The 9,966-nt window shown below is 43.9% G+C and overlaps 1 protein-coding gene across 3 annotated transcripts; it reads right to left on the reverse strand.

Annotated features, from left to right (window-relative positions):
- Positions 1-2,783: 2,783 nt before the first annotated feature.
- On the reverse strand, positions 2,784-8,003 carry pnpla4 (patatin-like phospholipase domain containing 4). Of its 3 annotated transcripts, none has more exons than XM_005755020.1 (7): positions 7,921-8,003; positions 7,348-7,536; positions 6,724-6,818; positions 5,658-5,793; positions 5,356-5,421; positions 4,280-4,432; positions 2,784-3,080 (listed from the first exon to the last, which is right to left on the reverse strand). In XM_005755020.1, the coding sequence occupies exons 2-7, from the start codon at positions 7,528-7,530 to the stop codon at positions 2,931-2,933; spliced, it is 783 nt and encodes a 260-aa protein (XP_005755077.1). In that variant the 5' UTR covers positions 7,531-7,536; positions 7,921-8,003; the 3' UTR covers positions 2,784-2,930. The 3 variants fall into 3 exon arrangements, with proteins under 3 accessions (XP_005755077.1, XP_005755079.1, XP_005755078.1); XM_005755021.2 differs by having other exon boundaries at positions 3,012-3,678; XM_005755022.1 differs by lacking the exon at positions 5,356-5,421.
- Between the last annotated feature and the right edge of the window lie 1,963 nt (positions 8,004-9,966).

Here is a 9,966-nt window from a genome sequence, read left to right on the forward strand (position 1 = left end):
GAGTCATCTGCTTTCAGGTGAGTGTTTGAAAGTTATACCTCTGATGTGAGAATTTCTTTTTCAGAGGAGCAGATTCGTATGTAGTAAAGAAGTGAAATTGTTAACAAGATAATCGACCTCTGTAGGATGGCATGAAACCTTTTGGAATCCAAGATAACGCTGACCTCAGCCAGGGGGACAGTGACAACCTTCAGCAGCACCAGGAAGAGAGCCATGTTGCTGCCGTTTGGGTTATTTTCCCAGAGAAGACTCATCTATAGCACCAGTTCACTGATGGTGTCAGTGGTGCTTTATAATTACAGTGAAAACTATAAATGTCTTGTGAGCAAGCACTCTACAATAGTGGGAAGGAAAAACACCCTTTTAACAGGAAGTAACCTGCAGCAGAACTATGCTCAGGGAAGGGCGGGGCTCCCGGGCCCCTGCAGCCAGTCTTATCTGAGCCCTTTTCCACACCCCACCACCCCGTGCTTAAGTCAGGACCTGCCCTAGCATCTTTTTAACCATCAGTTATTGTGTCTGTGTGTTCCAGTTCAGGTTCAGTCACTGGAGCTCGAAATTCAAATAAACTTATTGGAACCACATTTAGATGTACGGCTGAAAAACATCATCTTGTGCAGCACCGTAACAGGTTCAAGCCTGACTTCTCTGAAAAGCTCCATGAACAGTGCGTCTGTGGCTGATGACAGTTGCAGGACCTCTGTGATCATATCTGGCACTGGTGGTAGTGGACTGAGAGAACAGCAGTATCTATTCATTCCTCAGAGCTGAGGAAAAAAGTTAATTTGAACTCATCAATATCCAAAGAAATCAGCCTAAACTGCACAGAATGTGAGCGTGTGAACAAACAACCAATGAAAGCTTAGTCTGGGGCTGAGCATCGGGGCATGTGATCTGTAAATGTGTGTGTTTCAGGCATAAAACCTGCCCACAGCGTGGAAAGAAAAGCGTCTGGACTTCTTTAAGTTGCTTGAAGACGTTTCACCTCTCATCCGAGAAGCTTCTTCAGTTCTAGTTATTGTCTGAGTGTGTTGCTGGGTCTGAAGTACCCGGCCCTCGAGGCCTGGAGTGTGACACCCCTGGCCACACTCCAGGCCTCGAGGGCTGGTGCCCTGCAGGTTTTAGACGGGTCCTTTATCCAACACAGCTGATTCAAATGGTTAAATGACCTCCTCATCATGTCCTGAAGTTCTCCAGAGGCCTGGTAATGAACTAATCATTTGGTCAAGGTGTGCTGACCCAGGGTTACACCTAAAACCTGCAGGACACCGGCCCTCGAGACCTGGAGTTCGACAGCCCTGTTGTAGTTGGATACACTGTCTGAATGTGCCTGCAAAAAAAAAATAAAAAATCAACCCTCAGCATCGCTAACAGACCTGTAGCCTGGTGTGTTTCAGCAGTGAGCTCTTTGCTTTGAGGGAACGTGGACAGGCTGACTATGATGAGGACTGCAGACCGTAAGTCACATCAGAGCTCGTCTGTTGAGAACACAGGGTGGGCTATCACGCGTCCTGATTCGCCCTCAGTTTAGGCCATATACTTTAATACGTGTCACGCTCCTTCATGCTCAGATAGTACAGTGTAGAAAACAATCAGGAAATAGCCGTTATGTTTTGCTTATTTCTTCAGCGTGCAGGCGAGGGTAACAAAGAAATCTTTGCAGCTTGTGGAGTTGTTTATTAGCCTGTGCAAAGGTACCAATCATATCTGCCGACTGGATCTCCCAGCAGCCCCGGGGCTCAGCGGGAGCTTCTACTGCAGTATTGTGGTTACAGCCCAGAATCCCATTTCCCCAAATAACTGGACAGAACAGCACAAAGGGCACGGATGTTCCTGGATTGCATAAATACTAGACCTCCATCCTCTTTGGGCCTTTGTAGAATCAGTTTCCACTGCATTCGTTTAGGACCAGAGGACAGTGCAGCTCGCAGATGAAAAACTTCCAGGAGCTGAAAAGCATTCTCTGCTTTCCAGTGGATCTGAACGGCTTATCACACAAATAACACATTGCAGGTGTGAACAACAGCTTTTCAGTCCCATACACTGAAGTCAGCAGCTGAATAATTACACTAACAAATGAGCTCCTTCAGCTGGCCTCCGTCCACACAGCAGTCCCCTACTGTAGTTCATTACGAGACTCAACATTAGGGAGAAAAACACAAGCTGGGGTTTCTTTGCCGCAGGCGGAAGCTTTAAATGAGCCTTATTACCACAAGCAGCAGGTGAGCTTACATAATAACACAATACGCACGAGTGGGATACGTGTGTGTGCGTGTGTGTGTCTGTGTCGAAATCAAATTTAGATGTTACAAGTTTAAAATGCAAAACAATCCTGAATCGTTTCAGTAAGAACTCAAACACAAACTCAAGCCTGTCCTGGTGACTCAGGTCATGTTTGTCTGTTGACATTAGTGTTGAAGACTTTGTTGTTAAAGGTAAGAATAAAAGTTGACTGATGACAGTAGGATGACCTCTGTGTTTGCAGCAGATCTTCACAGATCTCTGTTACTAATAATGTTTAACTGACTACGATACAACATTCAGGTTCTGTACTACTCAGGACTGTTCATGATGCACATCCCTGGGTGGACTTCTGCACGTCTTGAGCCTAAAATGAAGCTGCGGCGCTCCCTGTCACTTTCGTCAGTATGCACAGTATCTATGATGGATTTCATACGGCATCATGTCAGCACAGACGTGCTACATAAGAGACGATAAGGGAGCGAAGACATCCCAACAGCTGGCTCGGGTCTGAGAGAATAATGACAGCGACGACAAGAACATTATTATTTGACATTCCTTTGTTTACTCGTTCAAATCACTCATTTTACAACAAACAGCATTTAAAGGACATCAAAAAACAGAACACATGGAGTTCCTGGTTTTAAAGATCAGCAGCACCGACAGCCCCATCACAGCCTTCACACTGTTCACCAAAAAGACTGTATAGAAAAGACGGAAATGGCACTGAGGGTTCCTGGAATATCCTGATCCCAGCCTGTCCTCTGCAGTCTGCTGCATGTGTGTAACTGCTGCCTCGCCTGGCTGAGTGCAGAGCAGCTCTCACACACAAGTCGCTCCTGAAGGAAATCAAACGGTGACCCAGCAGCAGTCAAACCTGCACAAACATCCAACCCTTCAAAGACTCGTGCTGCCTCGTGTCCTGGGGGAGCCGCCGGCATCCACGAGGGCGGCACAAACCTTTCTGTGAGGCGGGTCACGGATATCCGATATTTTTCACTTTGCTTCAAGTCAAAAGAAAAGAAACTATGATAAAAGTCCAGGTTCACATGTGTCACAGAGAGGACGCCTGTGTGATCAAAGTAATCTGAGTGAAGCCCGCAATGTACCATCTTTCCAAGTCAAAGGCTGAATCACTTCAACATCACTGCATGCAAACATCGGTGCAGTTACTTTTCTAGCATGTGTCTGTTTCCTGGGTGAGTAAAATCACCCAGGAAGTACGTATAAATACAGAAAATGTTTATTCCTTCTTGGTAAACGACACTCCAGGCTTCACACGCTCCGTTTGTCCATGTGTGACGCTCAGCCCATCCAGCCCTCTCTCTTTAAGAACCTCACGGCGTCCGTGAAACCTTCTTCACATAACGAACGCATGGCGCCGGCGGACGGAGGGAACAGAGCCTGATTCAGACGTTTGAGGTTCTCCACGGAAAGCTGAGGAAGCCAACGGAAAGACTGCGTTCACATCAACAAAGTGACAGAAACACGTCCTTCTGCACGCACACGCAGCCATTCACGGCTGGACGTGCTGCACTTTGTGCTGTGAGCTGGTTCAGGTCAAATAACATCTACAGCTCGACTTCATCTTCTAACGAGATCAAAAGATTTATGGTTCTGGCAGCACATCTAAGATTACAGAACTCTTTACCTTTATTATTAACGTAATGTCAAAGACTAATATCTGAACTGTGACCGTGTGAAGGACACCGGTCAGTTCTGTCTGAACGCACCCTCCACATATCTGAACATGACTCTGTTTCATAACTGCAGCACTTTGGTTTCGGAATCTCCGGAAATTTGAAGCTGCTGAAGAAGCTGAATACAACCAGCAGGTTGGAGCACTGGGTGGTGGTGGTGGTGTGCTCCACGTGCACTGACAGGAAGTTCACAGAGTGAGAAAGCTTTGTTGCCTGGCACATATCTTTAGCACTATTAGCCGTACACGCTGCTCAGTTATGGTAAAAAGCTGAAGGTGGAGAATAATCTGGGAATCCAGGTTTCTCCTTATAGACCAATCAGATGCTCCGGTTCTCACCATTATGTTCATGTTGGCCAAGCTGAGTTGAGTTTTGAACCGCCCCCTGTGGATCGGACACACATCCTGCCGTCCAGCAAAGGGTGACACCGTGATGGTTCGTCCCACAGGCAGGATCGGCAGGCTGTCAGTGAATCCTCCATCAATCCATTTCTACAGGAAACAAAGAGCCTTCTGGTCACACAACAGCTACAAAAAGGTTTAGAGCAAAGAAAGCTGTTGAGACTTTCAGACAATCACAAACATGCTAACAGGACAGGGAAGCTGGTGTGTTTTATCTGACGTTCACACTCTGATGGATGGCCTGGAGAGAAAAGCAGCCAGGGTGGAACCACCAACCTTCTGATTAGCAGATGACCTGCTTGACATCCTGAGCTACAGCTGCATAAATAATCCTGTCATTAAATACTTTGTAGACAAGCCCTGCAAACCTGAACTTTCCTACAACCCAAGCAGCACGGACACGTTCAAATCTAGTGCACGCAGCAGCCGGAGCAGAGAAAGCTGTCCGCTCTATGACGTCCACGTGATGTCAGGTCACATCCACGTGAGAACAGCACAGGCCTCGTGGATTTACAGCGAGTGGGTGTGGCGTGTACCCTCACCTGAACCAAAGGAACAGGGTTTCCACTGGTTTCCAGCAGTAAGAGCACATCTGAAGAGGACCTGTTATGTGCTATTTGAAGGAAAGGCCTCTGTTAACTTCAGATGATGCATCGTCGTCCACAATTCATGTGTAAAAGTGGCTCAAGACACATTCAAATATCTTCTTTACCAGGCATTTTGACTCGTTGTAACAAAACCTCAGGTATTATTCAGAACCTCTTTCATGCCCACATGTTAAAGCTCATTTTAACCCTGGACTGTGATATCTGGCTGTTGTCTTTACCAGTAAAGAGTAGAGTTTAAATAATCCTCACACTCAATAATCTACTTTTGTATGTTTAACATTTTCTAGCACCGAACACTCTGAAGTCAGCAAAGCATTCGATTTATCAGTCTAGCAAGCTGTCGCTCGTTCCTGCGGAACATCATGAACCAATTGATTTTGTTCCGACACCGGCATAAACCCTTACCTTTCCTCTGAGCTCTACTGGTTTGAGTCCAGCATAGACTGGGACAAAGCAGCTGGCTAACAGGACCTGGACAGGTACAAGAGGGGGACAGTTATCCGGCAAAAACACTTGGTTCGGCAGCTCGTCGCTCAACATTTTGGTCACGAGGCGCGTGCAGTCAGGTAACAGCTCATATACAGCACGGTGTCATTTATAGTAGTAAAAGCACTAAACTGAAGACTGGAGAGAAACAAGGCTGTAAAACAATCATAAACATTTATGACCATGTTTGACTGTGTGTGTTTACAGAGAGGGGTGCGAACCTTTATGAGCTCCTCCCTGGAGGTAAACGTCGACACGCTGTGGTTCGTGCCACTTTCTGAGTGTGTTATTGAGACGTAGAGGCGGTCAGTGGCCAGACTGTGAGCCTCTGTGGGGAGAATCTCTTCTATCCCCTCCCTGTGGGAAAATCCACACACAGATGTTCATTTGTCAGAGCTTTAATGGAATCATCTCCACAGGGCATCGTAAACACTGTTTTACAGGGACGTGCGATTATTAATCAAGCTATCAAGCACTTACACTGACCGAAGCCTGCTGGCCTTATTCAGCTGCCGTGTGCCTTCCTCACACCTCAGCTTACACTTCAAGCATAGATACTGACAAACTAACCGCCAGCAGCAGCTGGCCCCCTGCCTCTTTACCTGTTTTCTGTCTCTATCACAAACTCGGTGCTCACACAGGGTCAGCAGCAAATGAAAAATCATTAAATATGAATAATGTGTTAAGAGTTCAGTCGAATCTTGTTCTTCCACAAAGTCCTGATCGCACCCGGGCCAAACACGTCTTGCTCAGGCTCCATTCAGTCAAACAGTGACTTGTTTAGAAAGAGCCAAACATCTTTGCACAGCTACAGCTGACGGTGCTCCAGGGTTACGTAGTTTGTTTAGTCCTGACATGAAGTGTGAACTGTGGGAATGTTTGAAACAGGCTTTTTAACCCATGGACACTACTTGTGCTTCATGACTGCTGAATCTGAAGAGACTGACTGGTTTGGTAAAGGCTTTAGCTTTCTGACCTGATAATGGTGTAAGGTACAAAACATGAGGATCATAAAAGTAACTGCAAGTTAACCTCAGGGGATAATGGATCTGTCTATTCCACTGCTACTGTGGCATTAAACAAACTCAGTGCACCTTCCACTGCGTGACACAGAGCTATGACGCTGCAGCAGGTGGAAAATATCTCCACAGTGTTTTCAGTGTTTAAGCTGGTCATTGACCACCAACCAGTATTCACAGCAACACGTGTTGCAGGTCCACAATGGGAGACATCAACACCTCCATCGTGTAACATTGATTGTTGAGGAGACTTCTGCTAAGTAGTTACCGGAGTGTGAGCATAAAGTTGTATCCTGGTGTGACGGCCCCAAACCGCTGCTGTCTCACACCGTCAGCAAACCTGTAGGTGAAGTCTTTGCAGTGCTGGAAGAAGGAAACAAACACCATGATGAAAGCACAGTCATATCATTCAGTCACACCTAACAAAGCTCATTCACTCAGCTCTACACTCACAGATTCATTTTTCCTGCACAGCTGGTGATTTACCTCAATACAATCAAAGTCTGAAATCTGCAGAACTAACTGAGAACAGAGGATATATGAGCACAGTGCGCCTTGTAAATAACATTTCACTCAATCGCTTGTTGTTCATCTAGATTCCTGAATTTACAGCTAATTACTCACTCTGAGTATGCTAACATCTGACTTGTTATTTTATAGGATCGGCTGTTACAGTGTGCATCACTAAAACAGACGGTTCTTCAAGTGTGTGACAGCAAGTATCCCCGAGCATCATTCACCCTGACAAAGTCTTTAGTCCCGTACACATATAAAAACTGCCAGTACTAAAGAAGAAGCAAGAATCAGGAGCGAGAAATAGTTTGTCTCCATTTAGCTGAGAGAGACCAGAGGGTTTCACTAACCCCACATACCCCTGGACTGTGCACGATACCTCCAACTTTTCAGGAGCTGTGACCATTACAGCAGCCACCAGTGCCCCAGCAGAAGCACCTGCACAGGCCCCGAGGGAGCCCAGCAGCTTGTGCCCATGCCGGAGAAAGGCGTCCATGGCACCCAAGTGATAGATCCCCAGGAAACCACACGCAGCAAAGGACAGATTCAGGACCGTCATCATTAACACCTGCACAAACATGCAAACATGACATGAGTCACACGTGGCGTTGTTGAGTCCAGCCGTGTGATTACTGCATATTTAGTGCCACATATACGAGTAGCACGAATAAACCAAGAAGGCAGGGAAGTCTGACCCCTCCGCCCTGCTGCAAACATGACTGCATGAAAGCACGTGTCCATTAGAAAGCCTTTTTTCACTCCTCATCGCGTACGCGCCAAGCTTGTTACTTGTGTAAACTTCAGCTTTAGGGTCAAATGCTTATCTTACCGTCGTGATCGTATAACAGGACAGAAAAGCAAAGCTCGCTGAAAACACACACAAAAAGTGACGAAAGCACATTTCCTATAACGCGGTTAATGCTGAAACCATCACTGTCAACATATTGAGTACCTTTTCTTGCAGAACCAGCCGTTTCCAACCTTTCTGTGTACACCGGAAGTAAACAAAGCCCTGCTCCTGAATTCAAAATAAGACCAACCTCGCGATAACGCGAGTTCAACTCTGCGGATGGAGGGCCAGGAGTGACAAAATGAATTAATTAAATACACCAATAAATTATTAATTAAATGTGTCAATAATTAAAATTAAGATGTGAAACAAATAAATAAATATGTTTTTAAATGTTTTAAATTAAATGAAGGGGCATTTAATTAATTATTGAAATATTTATTTAATCAATTAATTCCAATTTCTTGACAAACCGACCAGATATTTCAAGACTAAAACACTACATTCCCGGCTAGAAAAATATTCAAAGTATATTTGGTGACATACAAACAGGGTATTTCAAAGTACAGTTCAGTTATTTCCACATGTCCATTGTTGGCACTGAGAAACACCCACTAAAACATGGCCACCAGGCCGAAGCAATGGTGTTGACTCCACCCCCTGACTTTGATGGGTGAGGCTGACAGATAAAATAAATTCATGAAGACAGCCACAGGGTCAGGGTAGATACACCATTAAATAATGATTTAAATCTGTTAATAAATAATTAAAAATTTAAATAAATAAATAATTTAATGTGTCAAAAATGTAGTAATTAATTAATTGTTAATTAAATGTGTCATTAATTTAAAAATTGGAAATGAAGACATAAATAATTGATTACATGTTTTAAATAAAATGAATGGGCATTTAAATATTTATTGAAATATTAATTAAATTAATTAATTCCAGTTTTAATTATTTAATGAAACGTTTAATTAATTATTTAATGGCATATTTTTGTCACTCCTGGCCCTCCAAACTGGCGCTAAACACATGCATTCAGCTCAGTTCAGTTTTTTTTCTTTTCTTTGGCTACTGCAGGTGATGGCTGTAGCTCAGGAGGTAGAGCCGGTCATCTGCTGATCAGAAGGTTGGTGGTTTGATTCCTGGCTCCCCCAGTATGAAAGTGTATGTTGTTAGAAACCCCTGACAAAGTGTAGAGTGCTTGTGTGTATGGTGTGGCATGCTGTATAGAGCGCTTTGAGTACTCCAGGAGAGTAGAAAAGAATCAATTTCTTTAGCTTATAATAATGTTTTTGTTTGTTTGTTTTTTGATAAAGACACAAATCGCCATAGCATTATGAAATCTGTCTGCTTCTCTGAGATAGAAGAGTGGACTGATTTTTTTGTGTTGTTGTTGTTGTTTTTCTGGTCAGCATGTATAGTCCATAAACTCATGAGAGTACTGTGAAACATACCAACCTCACAGACCATCAAAATGTATGTTCAAAGGTGAAAATCCTTCTAATGTCCACACGAAATTTAATCTGAACTCTAAATTAATGAAATTAAAATTTAATAAACCTTTGCCTGCCATTAGCAAAACTTTATAATTGAATAATCTTATTATAGAACATAATTTTGAGTATTGCTGTCTTGGCATTTTGCTACTTCAGAACGAGCACCTGGTCCTCACTGAAACTGCTTTGGAAAATGGAACAACAGAGCAAATGTTGAAAACCCATGTAGTGTTTTTAATGTTTTATTATCTGTGTTTTATGGTGTGGCTTTATTGGATCTTTTCTTATATGTATTTTACAAGTTCTTAAATTTACTTTATTTGCACTTGCTTATTCTAGTTTCTATCAAAGACGTTTCGCTAATGATATTACTGTATACAGCTCATTCTTTCTTGGCACATTTCTCTCACTCCTTCAGATTTGATGGTTTTCTGGCAAACATTATAACAAAATCATAACAGAAAACATACTCAGAATAAACAAAAGCATAAAGAAACACTGAGTCGGCAGACTCAGGACCATGACACTGACATGGTTCACATCTACTGGCTGAAGAAGCTGACTGCACTCCACAAGCATCTGGCAGCACAGATGAACCAGCTGCCAGTCGATGAGAAACACCCAGAACAGCTAACTGTAGGCCGGACAGTCATGTGTCAGGCACAGTTACACTGGCTTGCAAAAGTATTCGGCCCCCTTGAACTTT

Source organism: Pundamilia nyererei, unplaced genomic scaffold (assembly GCF_000239375.1).
Source record: "Pundamilia nyererei isolate P.nyererei 1_Seehausen unplaced genomic scaffold, PunNye1.0 scaffold00840, whole genome shotgun sequence".
NCBI classification, from domain to species: domain Eukaryota; kingdom Metazoa; phylum Chordata; class Actinopteri; order Cichliformes; family Cichlidae; genus Pundamilia; species Pundamilia nyererei.

Coding starts and splice junctions, on each gene's coding strand:
- pnpla4 (XM_005755020.1), bottom strand. CDS start 7,530: ATGATGACGGTCCTGAATCTGTCCTTTGCTGCGTGTGGTTTCCTGGGG. Junction 6,819..7,347: donor CAGCTCCTGAAAAGTTGGAG/GTATCGTGCACA, acceptor TCCTTCTTCCAG/CACTGCAAAGACTTCACCTA. Junction 5,794..6,723: donor AACTTTATGCTCACACTCCG/GTAACTACTTAG, acceptor ATTTTCCCACAG/GGAGGGGATAGAAGAGATTC.